Source organism: Rhinopithecus roxellana, chromosome 17 (genome assembly GCF_007565055.1).
Source record: "Rhinopithecus roxellana isolate Shanxi Qingling chromosome 17, ASM756505v1, whole genome shotgun sequence".
Taxonomy (NCBI): Eukaryota; Metazoa; Chordata; class Mammalia; order Primates; family Cercopithecidae; genus Rhinopithecus; species Rhinopithecus roxellana.
This window is the reverse complement of record NC_044565.1, coordinates 82,364,020-82,385,341: the sequence shown is the minus strand read 5'-3', so window position 1 is coordinate 82,385,341 and position 21,322 is coordinate 82,364,020. Positions and strand designations below refer to the sequence as shown.

The 21,322-nt window shown below is 39.2% G+C and overlaps 1 protein-coding gene across 11 annotated transcripts in view; it reads left to right on the top strand.

The window, feature by feature from the left end:
- SLC8A1 (solute carrier family 8 member A1) overlaps positions 1–21,322 on the top strand; it is a 390,660-nt gene that overhangs the window by 341,248 nt on the left and 28,090 nt on the right. For all 11 annotated transcript variants that reach the window (XM_010364156.2, XM_010364151.2, XM_030921332.1 and 8 more), the window contains one exon: positions 1,118–1,217. In XM_010364156.2, the coding sequence (XP_010362458.1) occupies positions 1,118–1,217 (100 nt within the window). The remainder of the gene's footprint in view (positions 1–1,117; positions 1,218–21,322) is intronic.

The following is a 21,322-nucleotide window of genomic DNA, read 5'->3' as shown; positions in this document are numbered from 1 at the left end:
CCCTTTGGAGAGCATTTTGCTTACTCCCAGTTAACTGAAAATGTGCTCTCTTAAACCATAGTCAACTCAGGTACATTGCATAAAACACATACAGATTTTGACCTATGGCAAACAATGTGTTTTCTGCCTCTTTGCAATTAGTGGAAATTCGAGGATGCTCTGACAATAAGTGTGGATGTTTGGTAGACTAGTCACTGTGGTAGTTTCTTGGGAAGAACAGCCTTAGTGTCTTGGAAATGACCCCTTCTCCCTGTAGTTGCCATGACTTGTGGTAGTGCTTTCAGTGCATCTGCTTACTTAGTTTTCTAGTGAACGTTTGGCTGCTCCTGTTGTTACATTAACTGAATTTAGAAAGCTAGAGAGTGCTGATTGTACAAAACAAGGTGCTTAAAAAGTTCCAAAGAAATATAAGGGGTATGCAGCATGGCGCCAGTAAAGCGGGGTAGATTTAGGGCAAGGTAAACTGCAATGTGCCCTAAACCATAAGAACTGACCTTTTCTTCTTGTCTTTTTGTCTATTCTTGTTTGCAATAGGAATAGGGTGAACATGGGATTCTCTAACAGGCAAGAGGCTGACAAAATAGTACCCAGAGAAAAATCCATTTATTAATGACCATGCAGCAGGCAACCTGGAGACTCCATTATCTGGCTACGTTTCATTGATAAACAAAAAACAATAGTAATATTTCTTAGCTTCATAATGTGTTTGTCACTTCCGGCTATTCGCAGATATGTAGTGCTGAATAGGGCATATATTAATTCACTTGCAGATGAAACACTACTGATAAAACCAGTTCAGAAGCAAGTTGGTAAAGCATTTGGGGGGATGGATGGGCTTTTGCAGCCTCTGCTATTCTAAACACTGAGGCTATTCTTCATTAGTCAGTGAAGGAGACTTGTATTTGCTACAAAGAAGTTTCCATTTCAGAATGTTTCCAACTAAGGACCATGCTTGTTTGCATAATCATAACAGTGTTTGATGTCAATACTGTTGTTCTGAGCCTAACATCTGCTACCCTTTATATAACTCTGGAGTTTCAAAATCAACAAGGTCTTAGATTTCCTGAGGCCTTAACAAACCCAGCATTTATTATATTATTCTTTTCAATCTTTCTAGAGTACTGTGGACAAACTCATTAAGAAGACAAACCTGGCCCTTGTGGTTGGGACAAACAGCTGGAGAGAACAGTTCATTGAAGCTATCACTGTCAGTGCTGGTGAGTGCCTTTCTCTGCATATTATAAATTACAATTGCCCAGTCTGAGCTGAGTTTTCCTACTGTGACTACTTGGTCTATGGCAAAGCACCAAAGGGCTTCCATGGCAAAATTAAGAGAGAAATAAGTGTATTTGTTACATGTATGCACATTTTAAAGACTAAATTGACTAGATGAAGCAAATGTCTTCAAACATGACATTTTTCTCCATCTATATTGCATCTTTCTCTCTGGAAATAGACAAGATAAATTTAAAGCATTTTGTATCTCTAATTCATGAATAGCCAATCACTAGGCTTTGTCTGGAAAATTTCCTGTAAGCAGCGCAAAGGTGGCCAAGTGAAGATCAAGAGGAAAGCAGCAAAATCCTAGGTGGAAAGGGAAGACATTAAGACACTTGACCATGACCATCTGCATCATTTTATACTCTCTTCAACAACATTTAACAAATACATGTTTGCACTGGCTCTAGAAATAGAAATAGAATTACATTCTGTTTCTTTTTGCACAAGCAAAGTACAGAGCTTTATTTAGGAAGATCCTACAAAATGAAGTGTTTTTCAAACTCAAGTAGTCAGACACCTGAGGGAATTAAATACAGAGAGAAGTGTCCTCTTCCTGTATTGTCAAACCCTGTCCATTATTTGTGTGATTGTATAACGATAGAGGAAAGTCCCTCTTAAAGATTCATGAAAGCAATGCTGTCTTCGGATTTTTTTTTTCCTGTTCTACTGCTCCATCTACACTGGCTCTCTTTAAAGATCCCTGCAGGCTCATCTTCTACAGTTGCAACTAATTAACAAAGGTAGAGTTTCCTAAATATGTAGTGATTCCCAAGCTGTAAAATTTGGAAACTGCATCACTATCATTTGGGCCATGATTTCTACCCCAACTCCCTCTTTCCAGTCTTTCACAGGGTAATTTGACACATCTCCCAAGTGCTGTGGGAACAGAGGGTAGTAAAAGTTTTATGCCTGTTTGTTATTAGTGCTGTTTATAATCTTGCTTTGGTTTCTTGCAATTGAGTAGACAGTGGGAATTTATGAATATTAAATCGTGGGTAACTGCTCAGGAGAGTGGATTTGGAATTTGCATATAAGCTCTAATAGAAGGAGGGGTAAACTCCCTTTTATTTCTTATGTTTTTCTGTAAATCTAAGATTAATATGTGAGGCATGAACTATACTCCCTCTTCACAGAACTAAGCAGACAAAAATCGCTAGAATAAGAAACTGCTGACGAAGCCAATAGTAGAAAATATTAAACAAACTCTTTTATGGGCCTTGACATGTTAGAATTGAAACATTAAAAGCATCCTAAGCCTTATAGTGAACCATTTCTAATAATTTCTAGATTTTCTTAGCTGCAGGTATATGAGCGTCTGTACAACAACCATAAACTGGTCATCATTCCTTCGTTTTTCTATGTCAACTATTGTTCTTGGTGCAAGGCACATGACAGCCAATGAAACAAATACCCCTGCCCAAGTGGAGCTTACAGTCTACTGGAGGATACAGTAAATCAGACAGATACATTAAAATAAAGTGTATTTATGATGATAAGTTTGTCATGGAGGAAAGCAAAGCTGTGGAGAGGAACAGGAAATACGCATAGGGTCTGCAATTTCAGACAGATGGCCGAGATGACCCCATCAATAGACATGTTAGGCCAAATTTGCTTTTCTAGCAGTGGAGTGGTTTACTTCGGTTCATTCACAGAGTTCTGTGACTCTCAAGAACAAGGAAGCATTTTATGACCAGTCTATGGCAATAGAAAAGGGAAGCTTTAAACAGTGAGTGGGATTATGCTGCCAACAAGGCCAGTGTCACGTATTTGCTTCTGGTGAGAATAGGTATACAGAGAAACAACTATAAAGACGTTAAAACTGCCTTACTTCAAAGAGGTGGATTTCGACTTGCAAACACTTTCATATGTTGTGTTTCATGAAATTCTTTTAACACTATAATTATCCTTGTCTTACTGAGGAAGAATCTGAGTCTGAGACAGGCAACATGTCCTTAGAACATAGCTCAGATCCTATATCTAATGAAGACTAGTCCAGTGTGCTATCTACTGCCCTTTAGAAAGAAGGAAATTCCAAAATGAGGAAAACTGCTCCCTACTCTCACAGAGAGACTGGCCACATCACATTACCTGCGGCCATGGTGTCATCATTTCATGATGGCACTAACTCCTGCCTAGATCTTTTGAAGAATTGTTAATAACTGAGATGCGAAGCCTCTCAAGTCTTCTTGTCATACAATATATTGTGCTTTATGTTTCTAACAGACTGCTTGGAAATAAGGCACAATTGCTTAGAAATTCTCAGGCTGCTGGGTAAATCAACCTTATTTACAATTTTGAGAGACAACGTACCAGAAAAACAAACCCATGTTTTAAAAGCACCAAATTATACTCAATTACATGAAGGGCAGTTTTAAAAGTTCAGTATTTGTCATTATGATTAAATTTAAGTGTCTAAAGAATGTCAGTATTTTTAGGCTATTACATAGGCAATAAAATTTGTAAAGCAGCATTTATTGAAGTCAGACTTTCATTGGATTTTAAAATTTCATGGCTAAATAGTTGAGAGTCAGAAATATTTGCCTTATTACAAATATTAAATTGCTTTTAAAGGGCTCTGCTGAGAGGTTTCTTTGCAATTTTTTGTGCAAAATTGATTCAATATATCTCACTAAACAAAAATAATAATTTTGTAAATAGGGGTTTGCTTTTCTTTCTCAGTAACTGTATTCAAACTGGTTTCAAAGTCAACCCTGTGGCAATCTTCTTGGCCCTCTGCTTTTTCTGAATTTCATAGCTCAGTACTTGGGCCTCCTATGACCATAATGATTCTGCAAACCCAGTTCTTATAATTCCATATTTGAAGAGTTAAAGGATTTATGAGAATCCAGAGATTAGGAAGGGATTAAGCAGTTACATCCTGGCAGTTCTCCTTCTGTTTCTTCCTGAGTTGAACACTAGGAGCAGTGGGTTCTGCAGTTCAATGGCTGTCAAAAGCTTGCAAGGCAAGTCCAGTACCATGAGGTGCTGTTAAGATGTGCCAGCAATATGCCCTTCTCCACGAAGCCTGCATTCACTGTCCAGTTTGAATTTTTCCCAAATCTCTCTCCTTTTACCAGGGCAGAATGGTGGGTTGACTTTAAAAAATTGTGTGCCAGCTGAGATATCAAGGGAAATAGGTGTGTCAGAAAAAAGGGCAAACATTAGCTGGATAAAGGGAACCAGGATGCCGATGCCAATTCCACGACCACCATATTGTTCTTCACAACAGCTTTGGGCAGAGGTGAGGCGAAGGAGAGAATGACTGCAAGGCTGGCTTTAGAGACAGATGTGGGTTTGTGTTCCTGTCCTCCAAAACCTCCCTGGGCGACTCCAGGAAGATTACTACACCTCAAGATCTCAGTTTGCTCATATGTAAGGTAGAGATAACTGTGCTTCATTCATGGAGCTGCCATAAGGATTAATTTAAACAGTGTACATTTTCACAAAGGCCATCTGTACATGGAAATACCAAAGCTAGTTATTTGGGAGGCAAATCTATCATAGAACCTGTAATAAAATATTACCAAATTTTGTGCAAATGCAGTTAATTCAATTTAATTAGTGAAATGGCTATGGGACTAAAAACACACTGGTTAACTTCTTTCTTTCATGGTATTATGCATACCATTTTATAGATAAGAACACTGAGATTCAGAAAAACGATGTAACTACTTGCTCAAGAAGGAAAACTGTTAAGGGGCAGTGCCAGGGAACAAATCAGCCCAACAGGCTCTCCGGCATGAAGGGTGCACTTGCTTGCTGTGCCTGAGGCCTGAGTGAACACACATGCACAAACACATATGTAGAACACATGTATACACAGGTACAGAGACATGCATGCATTGTGCAAACACACATGAATACAGACACACACATACAAATGTATACAAATCACGTACACAGATACACAAAATACACATACGTGGACATTCACATTCACATTATATAGTAGGTATTTGTTTGGACATTGGAGCTGCAGCTTGAAATAGAAAGGGTTTTTTTCCTCAGTATTTGTTAGGTCTCCTTATAGTCTAGTACATAAGTTCCTTGGGGAGAATGCCAGTCAGTTCCCTAAAGAACAAAGGGAAGAATTTGTTTTCCTAGGTGCACTGATAGGCTTCTCCTGCCTAGTAATTTGTGACATTATTTGAAGTCAACACACACCTCCCTCTTTTACCTAATATTAAATATCCAGCATTAAAGAGTTTCCTGAAATTGTTTTACTTTTGACATATTCATTTGCATATCAGACATAGTATGTATTGGCATCTTTATAATGAAAGAATACTCAAAAGTGACCCCCCCCAAAAAAAGTCCAGCAGTCTTGGTTTTGTCACTTACCAACTGTATAACCTTGGCAAAGAATTTAACATTTCCGATTTTTTGTTTCATCATCAGGAAAAGGAGAGAGTTGGACTAGGTTAGCTCTAAGATACCGTCCAATACTGAAACGTGGGAGCTCTGTCGATGCCCATTATAGTCCTGCAGTAGCCTTGACGGGGATTGTGCTTCATGGCCCGTTTGATTTTGACAATGGAAAAGCACACTTTGCCCATCCCCTGACTTACCTAAACTAAATATTCAGCACAATAGCAGCATACACTTCACTTCTGTTCTAGAAGGAATGGAATGAGAGGAGAGTCAAAGTTTAGCCTCAAAGAAAACCAAGTGAGATGATGATGATTCAGAAGTGCCTATTTTCCTGTTACATAATTGGAACTCAGGAACACCAGTGGAATCTTCTACAATACAAGGAAAGACATTCAACACGAGGCCCAGCTGGTGCATGCAGCTGACCTGTCCACACTCACTACACTTTACAGCAAATTAAAGTGACCCAGTTCCAGCTAAATAAATAATAAGTAGAGGGCATGTCACCTTAGCCCACCAGTCCAATATGAACACTAGTTCCAGTTTAAAGGATGCTTCTGTTATCAGTCCATCCATGCATGCTCTGTGGATTAATATCCTCAATTAAATTATTTAATATACTGTCGACTCAGTGGTCCCCTGGACAATAATTCACTTGACTAATTGTCAGCCTGAAGACTAATCTACTCTAAAACTCTTAATAAAAATGGTACCTCAAATGAGTTTCAAGGGATTGCCATGAAATCTGGTCTAAGCAGGAGTCTTTTCAACATCTCCTCTGTTACTGAACATCATTACTATGGGCGATATTCTCATTATTTAACCCTTGTGATAACCTTTGGTCATCTGAAAATCCAATTTAAGCAGTTAAAAATTTTGCTAGGGCCGAGCACGGTGGCTCACGCCTGTAATCCCAGCACTTTGGGAAGCCGAGGTGGATGGATCATGAAATCAGGAGATCGAGACCATCCTGGCTAACAAGTTGAAACTTGTTTTGTATTTTTAGTGTCTACTAAAAATACAAAAAATTAGCCAGGCATGGTGGCGGGTACCTGTAGTCCCAGCTACTTGGGAGGCTGAGGCAGGAGAATGGCGTGAACCCAGGAGGCGGAGCTTGCAGTGAACTGAGACTGCACCACTGCACTGCAGCCTGGGCAACAGAGCAAGACTCTGTCTCAAAAAAAAAAAAAAAAAAAAAAAACTGTGACTCACCTTTTGCTTAAATAATGTTACCATTTGGCTTCTATGACATGGCTGGTACTTTGTAGGCATTATTTCTGTTTTTCCTAGCTATATTCTGAGCTAGGTCGTTTTTCCCAAAGTTTACAACAGTGGATCTTGAGGCCCAGAGTGGTTACATAACTTGTGTAGGGTCACACGACTAGCAAGCAGTTAGCTGGAATATGAAACCCCATCATTGTGAGTCCAATGCCAGCAGGCTTTCAACTCGATCCTAGGTGTTCCTCCTACAACTTTAGTTTAGGTCTCAAGTGCTCACATTTCAGATGAATTAATTCAGGACAAAAGGGATGAAGTTAACAAGTCTTTTAATCTCAGTTACACATGGGGAAGGTAAGGGTTTGGAAATGAGTGTGCAAGCCTGGGACAAAAGTGCAGAAAGACCAGGAAGAAGAGAATCAGTCCTAGAAAGCAGGCAGGATCCATTACTGGATTTCCTAGAAAGTCCAGACTAAATCCCATCATAAAGAATGCAGAGGGACTTCCAAATTGTTTTTGTGATGTAGGAATTGTATCTATATCTGGAGCTAGAAATTGTGTCAGGTCTTATGAAACAAAATGGAATCAATGCCCAGCCTTTTCTCCAAGCTCCTGGTCTTTCTCTGTGATGTTATTAGTTATCTAGGTAGGTTGTTTCATGCTTAGAATCACTGGCATGCTTGCAAAAAAGTAGGAACAAAGGTCAAATAGCAATTATTTGAAACCAACAGGAGATAGGAACAACACTGCTGCCATCCAACTTAGCTTTTATTCCTTGTTTCAGTGTAGAGCTAAAATATTCCCATTCTCTGTGATAGACAGTGCATATAACATAGATGACAAAGTGTTTAAATTCTTTGTTGGAATCTTTGGCTTCTCTAGATACTTGAGTTCAATGGTCAAAGAGCCACCAATTAGATATGGGGCTCCGGACAAGACCTCTAACCTCCCCTGTGAGTTAATAGGATTAGAAGAGATGACCCTGTGAGTTGTCTTTGGGACATGGAAATACTAAAGGGTCTCTTAAAGGACCCTTCAGTTCCATAAATAAAATGCCAACTTGCTTTCCGTGTAACTGCTAGTTGAAATTTACAGTTCTAATTTATCACACAAATTAGTAATTATTTTACTTCACAGATATCTTTAAATTATCCAGTGCACCCTTGTCAATGATAATTTTTTTAAAAATGTAACCTAGTTCATTTCATTTAGGACATTTACTCAGTTTGAAATGTACTGACAAAATGGAAATTTGAAATCTCAGGGAGAGTCTCTCTTCTATTTTTTTAAAAAAAGATGGGGTCTCCTCCCTGCTGCCTGGGCTGAACTGCAGTGGCACATCATAGTGGCATGTCATAGCTCACTGTACCCTTGAACTCCTGGGCTCAAGTGATCCTCCAGTGTCACCCTGCTGAGTAGCTGGGACTACAGGCAGGCACCACCATGCCTGGCTTCTATTTAATTATTACACGTCTAGCTCTTGCTGAGTGTCCCACCCAAGCTGCCACCCTGCACTTCTTGGTAGACCCCATCTTATTCAAAACTGCAGAGGAGGTCAGGTGCAGTGGCTCACACTTGTAATCCCAGCACTCTGGGAGGCCGAGACTGGCAAATCACTTGAGGCCAGGAGTTCAAGACCAGCCTGGTCAACACGGCGAAACCTCATCTCTACAAAAAAAAAAAAAAAAAAATTAGCCAGGCGTGGTGGTGCACACCTGAAATCCCAGCTACTAGGGAGGCTGAAGCACAAGAATCACTTGAACCTAGAAGGCAGAGGCTGCAGTGAGCTGAAATCACACCACTGCACTCCAGCCTGGGCAATGGAGCAAGACTCTGTCTCAAAACAAACAAACAAACAAACAAACAAAAAAAAAAAAAAAAAAAAAAAAAAAAAAAAACCAAACTGCAGAGGTAGTATCCAAACCACAGGTCTCATGCCTGTTCTTCTGCCTCACATTAACTCTATTTATCTGTTGTTTTACTATGTTGGAGGTTTTTCTAACCTGTATTCATTGCATATAAACAACTATATATTGGAAGGTTGTTTGCTTCACCAGAATTTATGTAAGAGAGTGATACAAAAGATTCAAGTACCTTTCAAGAAATACATGCTTTCTGTGAATGTCTTACCCCCAATAAAGAATTTCCTTTTTATTAATAAAAAGAGAGAAATTTAGGGCTCTAACTTTAATCAAGATGCAATACCTACCTTAGAATACATGTTAAAGTGTGTAATTATACTGACTTCACAATATGTCACTTAAGACATTTGATGCTTAAAATATACTGTTTAATGGTCACGTTAAGTGAATTCATCCTTGATTAGAATTGGATATCACAAAGTAAATCTTAAAACTGCCCTCATTGGAGTATAACTTATCTGTAATTTTAATTTTTACCTTTAATGTATAATATTTGAAAGCTAGCATTTTATCTTTTATAAAACCTCACAATGCCACTCACTAAACTTTAAAGAAAACATGATAAATTCCTAATCTAAAGAGAAGTTTTTTTTCCCTAGAAAATTAATTTTTATCATCTTGCAACTGGAAGATCGTAACTATATAATTCAATGGTTTCTAAATTGCTTTGGCCATTGGAAAGCATAGTCTTTTTTTTTTATCTACGTGTTCAAAATTCAGTCAACTCAGGTGACTAAAAGCATCCTTTATTTCTGCTTCAGACTTTTTTTGGTCCTGTTTTGTCTTAAAATATCTTATGCTCTATTAATAGGTACAGATCTGCTCAAATCCTCTTAGACATAGGAAGAATCTAAATTTGAAAAAAAACAACAGCAGCAAATCTGCCCTTTTCATCACTTTTTCTCTAACACCTAAGACAGTGCTTGGCAATAAGACGGGCTTGGCAATCCTAAGTCTTTGTTTTATAAAGAATGAATACATTTATTTGTGAATAAAAGTTTTCCAATCCCTATATAACTGGATTAAAAGACATCATCATACTGTGTCTGATCTAGAAAACAATCTACATAAATCCATACACACACATACACACGCCATGTTTCAAAAGAATTTTGAGACATTTGTTTTCTCTATATCAAACTTCACATCACTTGACATGGAGATGTGAACATTCACATATTTGTACACATAAGATATATTTTTCTGTGTATGTGCAAATTGGACATGCAAATATAAAATGACATTTTCTGTCAATGTTCTTAAGTATTCCTAGCAAAATTTCACTGTTATGTAGTTGATAATTATGATCCTAAGAGGAAAAGCAGAGGGCATGAGTAAGAAGAGAGTAAGTTCCAGAGAGAAACTACTTATGGGAGATATTCTAGGGACATACTAGTAGGTGAGCAAAGCAAATTTAGGATATCTATCAATCTAAAAATGCAGCAGTAGCAGGAGAGAATGTTGAATCAGGTAGCTACAATTTCCACTTCCAGAACAAGGCAGGCCAGAAACACAGGTGGGAGCACGAGAGGGTAGGAGAAAAAAAGCAATTATTTTCTGGCCCCTGGATATGCTTTAGCTGATATTTCTGAAAAGAATATTGGCTCATTGGGCTGTTCTTCTCTTAAATTGCGTATTATAAAATCTTGAGGAAAACACCGTATTGAAGGGTTCCGGAATGATTCAGCACTCTTATTTGTAAGCCCAAAGTCGTGTCTCTAATGCGGCTTTGTCTGGGGCGGCAGCAGCTCCGCTCTGCAAACAATGCACCATCACTGGGTCCAAGAGCTCTTTTGTTGGCATGGGCTACTGCAATATGAATACAGTTTTAGTTGTTGCTTGCAAATCAATGCATGAGGGGACTTTTCATCCCCAGTCGGGAGCCTTTGTATACTGTTTTCAGTAGGGGAAACACTGCAGCCTAATCCAAAGAAGTGGAAGGAGAAAACACCACATACGAACACTTTCCATAGGCAGAGAGGAGCCACATAAAAGTGACTGGCAGCATTACTTCTTGCTGTTCACAGTCTGCTCTCTTGATAAAGACCTTGTCTTTCCAACTCCTGCAATGAAAAGCCACTCGCCTGAACAAACCTTGGCTCATACATCCCACCCCATGCTTCTCCCTTGCCTTGCCTTTGCCTGGTCAGGTCTGGCTGGGTGTTGTGTCTTATGGCCTGTTACACAGAGCATCTTAGAATCCTGGCAACGAGCTGGAAAGGAGCTGTGATTCTAACCTCCCCTTGCCTTTTCTTTTTTTTTTTTTTTTTTTTTTTTAACAAATAAGAACCTGAGAACAGGGAGAGGGGTCTCCTCCAAGATCACGGAGAGACTGTTTTAGAACCCAGGACTCCTGCTGCACCATACAACATTGCTCATTTTTCTTCTGGAGTTATAGAACCAATGCCTTCACTATCAGACACTCTATGTCTGCCCCCGATGTTACCTACTGACCAGTGGGCTTCTTGGTGATGTGATGCCTTAGGATTAGACAAAGCAAAGACTGAAGCTTTCCTGGCCAACACCTTAGCAGCACTGAGTGAGAGAATGGTCTCACAATTGGTGAATAGTTGTTTCGTATCCACACAAGCCCCACAGCAGCCTGGTGCAGTAGCTACTCATGAACCCATTTACGACAAATGGAGAAACAGAAGTTGGGATTCCCACGCTGACCCATGAGGGTTGATTCCCAAGTCAATCCTCTTTCCATCTTGTCACGCTTGCCTCCCAAAGTTTAATGCCAGTAGAACATAGGCATATTTCTGTTCCCTAAACAATAGTGCATGAGCTATTTTCTCTGCATGGAATACTTTCCCTCCATACCTGGTTATTTCTGCTCACTGAAGTCTTAGCTCAACTGCTTAGCTCAATGTTATCAACTGCTCAGAGGGGTTTCTCACCCTCCCAGTCACCGGATTTCATTGTATTCATAGCTCATATCAATATCTGAAATTATTATATTTGTTATTTGTTTACTTTGATTACCGTCTCCCCTTGCCAGAATGGAAATTCCATGAGATTGGAGATCTTATTTTTCTGCATTTGCAATACCAAGAACTGTGCCTGACACACAAGTTAGCAATAAATACTTACTAAAGAAATGAGTGGCACTAAGAAAGTCAGTCTTCCAACCACCCCATTCCCTTTGAAGATTTCCTAGAGTTCCAGGTTAGGGGTTCAGCCTGGGCTTGAGGTACAAAACAGTGACCCAAAATATTTTAGAGTTCAAACCTATAGACTTAATAGAATATGCACCAAGCCTTGACCAAATAAAAAAGATAGGTCACTGACTTATTGATAATAAGAGGGAAAGAGAGATTTTCCAAATGGTTGATATTGAAGAAAAACATCACAACATCATGATGCATGTTGTGTACTATTTTTGAGAGACAAGAAAGCCACAGCAGACAAACAAGATTATCAGCTCCCACCTTAGCCTACCTACCCTCTAAAAGAAGTGTTCACCCACAGTGAGTGAAGGAGATTCTCCATCTGAATTCCCCTAATCAACTAATCAACTAATTTCCCTCAAACCAAAACTAAGTTTACTACATGTAAGCATATAACTTCTCTTAAAAATACATAAGCATATAACTATTTGTATGTATATAAGCATATACTATTGACTATAGGTAAGCATATAACTTCTTTTAAAAGTCTTGTTTATACTTTTTTTTTTTTTTTTTTTTTTTGAGACGGAGTCTTGCTCTGTCGCCCAGGCTGCAGTGCAGTGGCCGGATCTCAGCTCACTGCAAGCTCCGCCTCCCGGGTTCTCGCCATTCTCCCGCCTCAGCCTCCTGAGTAGCTGGGACCACAGGCGCCCGCCACCTCGCCCAGCTAATTTTTTGTATTTTTAGTAGAGACGGGGTTTCACCGTGTTAGCCAGGATGGTCTCGCTCTCCTGACCTCGTGATCCGCCCGTCTCGGCCTCCCAAAGTGCTGGGATTACAGGCTTGAGCCACCGCGCCCGGCCACTATATACCTTTTCAATAGCACAAAAGAGAAAGTTGTTTTTGGCTATGCCCATTTTCCAGAAGGAGACACTGAGGCACACAGAATCTGTGAGGTGGCCAAGAACAAGTAAATCATGGGACCTTACGGTCAGTGGAGGGCCCTGTTTACTGAGATCTCATTAAAAATCACAACAGAAAGAAGGAAAGAGGAACAGGCAGATGAGGGGTGCCTTGAGCAACTGCCATCACTTTGTATTGTGCAAACCGAGGTCATCATTAGACTATTACTCAATTTGCACCACCACTTTGCTGGAACATCAACTTTCAAACCCTATGTTCAGAACAGAGTCCATTCAGGTGATCCTGAGATCAGGAAAAGAGTTATGAGACTGTTACTGTCATTGCTGAAGAGCCAGAGCCCTTTCCGTTTGCTCCCCAGAGAGACAGATGTTTGCCACCAAAATGAGGAGAATCCCACTTCCCAGCGGGGCTGAAATAAATCATGAATAGAGGATTTGCCTAAAGATGTATTTTTTAAAATAAAATTCTAGGAAGAATAAAACTGAGCCAACCATTCATTCTCTTAAAGAGCACTATAATATTTTGTGTATTATATCATATCCAGAGAGTTAATTTAAGGAGGAGAGGTATTTCCCAGTTACACTTTTCATAAAACAATGCTAAATGAGCTTACATTTTATCAGAATGAATTCTTGCTGTACAAACAGCAGAGACTTTTCTCTATGGAAACAATGGTCATGTAATTGTAGCGAGGTGATAGAGTTTTAGATCTCATAAGCAAGTCATTTATTTAAATTCTCTGAGCCTCAGATTCTTCATCTCTAAAACAGAGAAAATAATACCTACTGCAGCAGGCTCCTGGGAGGATAAAGACTAAGTGGGATGTACACTTTTACCTACATGCGTAAAAGTAACACTCAGTAAGTGAACCTGAATTCATAGATGAATCACAGCAGCATCTTAAGAGGCTCTGGGCGGTGTTTATGCCCCTCTGCGTGAGGAGCAGCCCTGGGTATACATCTACCCTTTATATACATGTTAACATTCTCTAGGACATAACATTGATATGTTTGTTGAAAATTACAGGGTTATCACTGCCCAAACAGTTGCTTCAAGACTCAACTTCCCACACTACAGGAGGCTGATTTAGACACAGCTGCTGATATTTACAAAGTGTTATCAGAGTCCTCAGGCCAGTCTTAGAACCTGGTGTGCCCACATACTACCCACTGTAACTAAACCATCTAAACTGGCAGGCAGTATCTTCACTTGCTGAGTATCAATTCTACTCGACAAAGCCTTATTTCTTAGGTATTCAAGTATACAGGGAATGTTTCTCTATTTCAGGAGCTTGGAATTCTGTCAATCCTACAATTAGTAAAGGGTAAGAGAACACTCTGAATTTCAAGATAAGATTCTTACCCTAACTTGGAGTTATTTTACAAACAACCAAGCTTGGGGCAAAAACACACATGACTAATTACGTTAAACTGTAATTAATTAGGAGCATTCAATTCATATAGCGGAATTTTTTTAGGAACAAGAGACACTAATCAGTTTTCAGATTTAAACAGATTCATTTTGGTAATAATCAAACTTGCACGGAGCTAGAACTCCTTAGTGAATCAATTTTTCATTTTGACACTGGCTACATTTGCTGAGAAATATTTCTGTCACATTAAATATTTCTTGTGCTATGTTACCATCCCAACAAAGACCATAATGGCTTAAACTGGTAGGCATTCTGTTCTTTGTGGATGATTTCATCTAGATATTCATTCATTTCAGCCAGGTTTAAAAGTTATTAATAGACAGTGAGTTGCCTTTTTTTTTCATTTTTTTATTATACTTTAAGTTCTAGGGTACATGTGCATAACGTGCAGGTTTGTTACATATGTATACTTGTGCCATGTTGGTGTGCTGCACCCATCAACTCGTCAGCACCCATCAATTCATCATTTATATCATGTATAACTCCCCAATGCAATCCCTCCCCCTTCCTCCCTCCCCATGATAGGCCCCAGTGTGTGATGTTCCCCTTCCCGAGTCCAAGTGATCTCATTGTTCAGTTCCCACCTATGAGTGAGAACATGCGGTGTTTGGTTTCTCTTCTTGTGATAGTTTGCTAAGAATGATGTTGCCTTCTTGAGGTCCTTTCCAATACTGTCACACATCACCTGGCCCAAACCCCTTAAGAAGTAGCAGGATGGCCCACAGATTAGCTGTGGCTTGGAAGCAGCAGGTGGGGATGGCTAATGGAGCCTGTATAGTGTCTTCTCCATTCAAGAACAGTCCAGTAGTCCAAGTTACAAATACTCAAATTTTATGTACAATAGTATTGATATCCAATGCTAGGGATCTAGGTTGTGCACTCCTTATGAGTCTCTGATGCCTGATGATCTTTCACTGTCTCCCATCACCCAAAGATGGGACCATCTAGTTGCCAGAAAACAAGCTCCAGGATCCCACTGATTCCACATTATGGTGAGTACATAATAATAATAGAAATAAAGTGCACAATACATGTAATGCACTTGAATCACCCTGAAACCATCAGAATTGTCTTCCAGAAAACCAGTCACTGGTGCCAAGAAGTTTGGGGACCACTGGCCTAGGGAATGGGGCCTGGACAAATGAGTAGAACCTAACAGCCCAAGCTGACTGCCAGAGACTCTAAACCTGGATTGAGATTATGAGTTCCCTAATAGCCGAAACTCTAAGAAGCGGCATAAGTAACCATTCGGCAGAGAATGTTTAAAGAAATTCACATTAAGCAGGGGTTGAACTTGGCACAGTCCAAAACCCTCCTGAAGTTTTAAGTTCAGGTATTTTCTAAAACCCACGTTTCAGTTGGTAGAAGAAAATGCCTACATTTTTGTTCTGTGCACTGGCAACTCATAGATCTAGGAATTCGAACCAATTGTTTTTTGAGCTGTCTTTGATAGGAAGTGTCTTTCAATATACTTAGAAGAAAACTTGTTCACATCATCTACTTTGCATCAGAGAATATGTTAAGTACTTCCCACCAATTAAGTTACAGAGAAATGTTTATTGCACATCTCCAAAATACAAAAAAAAAAAAAAAAAAAAACAACAGATAAACTCTTGTTTGGGAATAAATCTTTGGATTACTGAATTTAATGGCAGAGGCCATTAAGAGTGGGAAGAGATGGTAATTGTTTTCTCACTAGACATAAGGTAAAAGCATGTAAAAGGGAAAAGAAAGATAAAAGAAGTTTCAGATCATTTTATGGGCAAAACAGTAAAAACCGCTAGCCCTTACGGTGTCACATGCATGCACGGTTTCTCACACATACACAAACGGATACACAGAGATGCAAACTAGGGAACAAAAATGTATCAACTGAATCACCATTCTCAGTTTTATTTTTCTTAGCTGATTGCTAAGGTCTTTCATCTTTTATGCTTTATGATTCTCTCAGAACCTTTAAAGCAAAGAGAAACAGAAATATATAACAGGAGAGTGGAATTTGATTTGTAATTACTGTATGTCAGGTTGCAAAAAAAAAAGTCATAATTCTGGAGGATAAAGCCTATTGAGTGCCTGGAAAGAATTGTAAGTCAGACACATCCACAGATGAACAGCAGCATACATTTTCCAGACTGCTTTACATACAGACTTGTGATGATTCAGGCCACTTTCCCAAATTCAAGGGTGATAAGCTAGAGGCAAACCAGGATGTTTGATTCAGAACTGGATGGTTGACCTTTGGCAACCAGAAATGGAAATAAGAACTTGTCACACCCTAAAGGAGAGATTCCTTAAGATTCAACCTTAACAAAGGAGATTCTGCCACTTGCCACAACATGGATGGGCCTGGAGGACATTATGCTAAGTGAAAAAAGCCAGACACAGAAAGAAAAATATTGCATAGTCTCACTTATATGTGGAATATATGTATGTTTGAAAAGAGCTCAAATACACCGAGATAGAGAATGAAGCAGTGGTTACCATCTTACTATGGCCAGGCGTTGCTGGAGGCAATGAGAGTCATAGGTCATAGGATACAAAATAGCAGATAGGAAAGATGAACATGTTTAGAGATGGAATGGACCACATGGGGACTAAAGCTAATGAAATTGTATTAGAAATGTTTGTTAAATAAGTAGACTTCAACTGCTCTTATCACAGGAAAAAGTAACTAGATGAAATGATAGATGTTAATTTGCCTCCCTATAATAATTTTACTATCTAAATATATCCTATAACATGACATTGTTAATCTCAAATGTATACAATTTTAAACAAATGTTTAAATATAAAAAATAGAGGTTCCAAAACAGTCACACCACGATCCCCTGCTTTTACCTGATTTTTTTATTTCCCATGTTTTCTTGGTCCCCAGGAGTCTGAGAAAGAGCATATGGCTGGCTCTGCCAAAGAAATAAACAACCCAAAAAATCATATCTAGAAAGTATTAGAATACAAATACTAATTATGGCACCTCAATATTTTCACATTCCTAGAAAAAAAAAAAAAAAAGGTACCACTGTATCTGTATAACACCAGGCATTAAAAACATTCTGACTCAAACTTTGAATCAATATGTGATACTAAACTCCCCAACTTTCTTCCATAAGGCATTTTCTACAGTAAAATTTTCCCTGGACTGTTAGAACAAATGTCAAGTCAGTCACTTAAATTCTATGTGAGATTATTTTAGCAAGTCACATAAATTCTCTGAACTTCAGAATCTTCATATGTATAATGGGATTAATAATGCCCACGTTGTAGGGTTATTTTAAGGATAAAATAAGATCGGGTGTGTGAAAGAATTTAGCTCAGTGCCTGTCACTTAAGAGACACCCCACCAGGTTCCCTTCCTGTTTTTCTTTCTTTTCTTAAAAGCAAGCAGCTTGGGGAAATGAATGGTAATGGTTCATTCGAACAGAATATAGATTCAGTGAAATCAGGATACTCACATTGTATTGATTTACTGCCTCCCTTCAGACAAGTAACAATAATGGAATATGGCACATTTGTCTATAAAGAGGCATACCGTTTTATAAAGGACTTGAGCATTTCTTCTTCCAGTCCCCAAAACAGCTCTGGGAGGTGGGAGTTAGGAAACTCATTTGACAGGTGAGCAACTGAGGCTCGGGAAATTTAAGTGTCCTGCCCCAGAACAAGCTGTCAGAACTATAAAGTGACTTAAGCCTTCTGACCCAAGTGTCCATTACCTTCCAGCAGTCTCTTTTTGTGGTTCTCAGAGCTCTCCCTGAATCCAAGCCCTGAGCAGGTAGAGAGAGAGATGTAAAGAAACCCCTGTTTACTTTAAAAGATATGTGCCAAGCCCAGGGGTTTGTCTTTCACGGTCAGTCATGCTGATGATGCTGTTGCTCTCATGCTTCCCAGCCGGAACGATGCAAGTACTATTACATCAATAGCTGAACTGACGCCCTGCGCACTATCTGCATTTTTAATGATTTGGTTATTTTGTAGTTATATTTAAGAAGTCCCATGTGTATCAGGGAAGCCATTTAAAAGGCACTAGGAAGGATTAACCAAATATAGGTTATTTTCCATTAGCTGAAAAGAATGATTCTGAGATATGAGGAATTTACTCGATATTCTGTAAAAGCAAACCCACCAATGTGTCTTTCTTTTCTAACACAGAGAAGGGACTTGGAAGAATTACGTAGCCTCCAAGAACCCCAGGCTGGTGAACATACACAACCACAGAACAGGCATACTACCATCATTTTTGCTGTCACACAAAAGATGCTCCTAGGATTTTTTAATGTTTCACTACTCTTCCCAAAGAAAGAACAGACTTTTAAGTGCAGTCCAGATGGTGATGGATGAACATAATATTTCTTTGTCCTTTCCCAAGACAGGGTAATTGTGCATCACGCATGGCAGTCCGTGGTCGTTTTTTAATATTTAAGTGATGTCTGAGTTGGAGATTAAAATTTATAAAGAGCAGTGAGATCCCAGAGAATCTCACTGGGAGAAAAGGATGGGAGGCCACTTTTCCTTTCAAATGTTATAAAAGCAGATGGGCTTCCCATTCCAGACTTATGCATTAAAACATTTAAGATTCTTTGTGATATTGGAAGCCTACAGGAAGAACTCTCTCTCTCTCTCTCTCTCACACACACACACACACACACACACACACACACATTTTGCATTAACTGATCATGAAGGTAATTTCAGAGGGCAAAATTAATTTTTGTTTTTAAAAACCTAGAATGTAACCTTACGACCCAGCATGTTGACTAAACAAATAATGATGGAGAAACACAGTAACAATCTTAAATAGAGGGAAATAATGATAACTACCATGATAATCATTACCTTGAAATATTCTCAGACACTTTACAAAGATGATCTAATTATTCCTGTGTACATCTCTCATGGGAAAGGTGTTATTTCCATCTTGAAGACAAATATAAAGTCTACTCTCAAGTTATAAGTGACATGTCTTCTGAGAAGCTTATGTGTTTTCTTGCTCGTCTTCAAACTAAGAGATTTAGATGCCCCAAATTAGGTAATTCTGTGGAGAAAATGCAGCATAGTTCATGTTTCATGTGAATGATTGATTAAAATGTTCTCGAAAGCATTTTATTCATATGCCCTGTGAAATTATAAAATGTTCACAAATATAGAAATTAAAAAGGATATGATCCAAAATAAATACAACTAGAAAACCTAGTGTTTTTTCTCAACTTTTCTGAGTATAGGTACCCTTCCCAGCCCCAGTTGGAATGGGGAGTGGGTAAGAGGAGAGGCTGGGAATGGGAATGTATTAATGTGGCTTTCTTCTTCCTTCCTCCTTCAAATAAACCCTGAAAATTTCTTCTCTCACATGAAGTTCTACCTGGAGCTAAAGTGTAGGGTAAAAGAGAAGTGGGAAGAAAAGTAAAAGGAGGAAAAAAGAAGAAATGTATAAGGAAACAAACAAGAACAAAAAGAGTAGGTAATAGAAACGCTCAGTAGTTGTTCTACATTTCCGTGTCATGACATAGGGAGGCTTCCGAAGGGCTGTTGTCGTTTTCTAGGGCTGCTATAATAAATGCCACAGACTGGGTGGTTTGAATAACAGAAATGTCTTTTCTGGCAGTTCTGGGAACTGAAAATCTGAGATCAAGGTGTTGACAGGTTTGGTTTCTCCTGAGACCAATCTCCTTGGCTCGTAAATGTCTGTCTTCTCACTGAACACTCACATGGTCTTTCCTCTGTGCACGCACATCCCTGGTGTCTCTCGCGCATCCCGATTTCCTCTTATTATAAGGACACCAGTCATATTGGATTAGAACTCACCCTAATGGCTCCATTTTCACTTAATTACCTTTTTAAAGGCCCTGTTTCCAAATAAGGTCACATTCTGAGGTGCTAGCAGTTAGAGCTTTAACATATGAATTCTGGGGGCGCACAGTGCAGCCCATACCAGGTGTTTTTATTAAAAAGCATCTTCTGCTTCCAGGCAAAGTTGATATAATAAATACTGCATAAACAGCAGAGGGAATGGTCGGCAATGCTTTTACACTCACAAACATTCTGATGAGCTGACCTAACTCAAGCTCCTCACTGGGGAGTTCTGCAAAGGCAGTTCCACTCATCTGCAGCGGCTTCTCCCAGCAGTTTATCTAAACCCTCAAAGATGAGGCTGCTTTCTTCACAGACCTCCAAAGTATATTTATTTAATTCCAACCATGTGCTCACGGAAGAGCAGGCCATTGCCTCTTCTCTTTTCCTGTAAAATGACAGAAGACAAATCCAGACATTCCTCTTTATATGTTTTCTGAGAGGTGTTTTTCCCTTAAATCTCTTGTGCTTTCAGAGGGTTTTCTCAATCATCATCTGCACCCGATGGCTTGCCCACCACAGTGTCTCACGAAGACCACACACAGGTGCTCTATGCTGGCCATCTCAGGTCAAAATTGCAGCCCCACCTACTGCCGGCTGCACTAGTGGGACCAAGTAAAGTAGCACCCTGATGACAAGGTTGGAACGGGTGAACAAAGACTTCAAGGAGATGTTCTTCTTTCCAAAATGGCCACATAACACATGTGTTTGCCACCACTTCAAGAAAAGATGACTTTCAATATCCTCATTTTAAAACATGTCAATGGACATTACTTTCACATTATAAGTGAAATCTCCATTTTAGGATACTATTATCGATTTCCTAGTTCCTTTAAATATTACGCTTTGTGCATTTCTTTGTATGTTGATAGTATGACTTAATTGGCAAAACTGTGATACATATATATATAATTACGTAATTGCATAGTTATATAAAGTCAATAGAAATTTCTGCATGCATTCCTTCATTTAACACATATTTAACCACCTTACTTTACATGCTGGAGATGGTACCAAACACCAGGGACACAGAAATGCATAAATTCCTGACATGGAAGGGTTCTCAGTCAACTGGAGAACAGAGGAACATGAACATGTACAATTGAGAAAAGCAGTTCTCAAACTTGAACATGTATCAGTGTCACATGGAGGGCTTGTTCAAGCCCAGCTTGCTGTCCACAGCTTGCTGTCCAGCCCCTCCCCAATTTCTGCTTCAGTAGGAC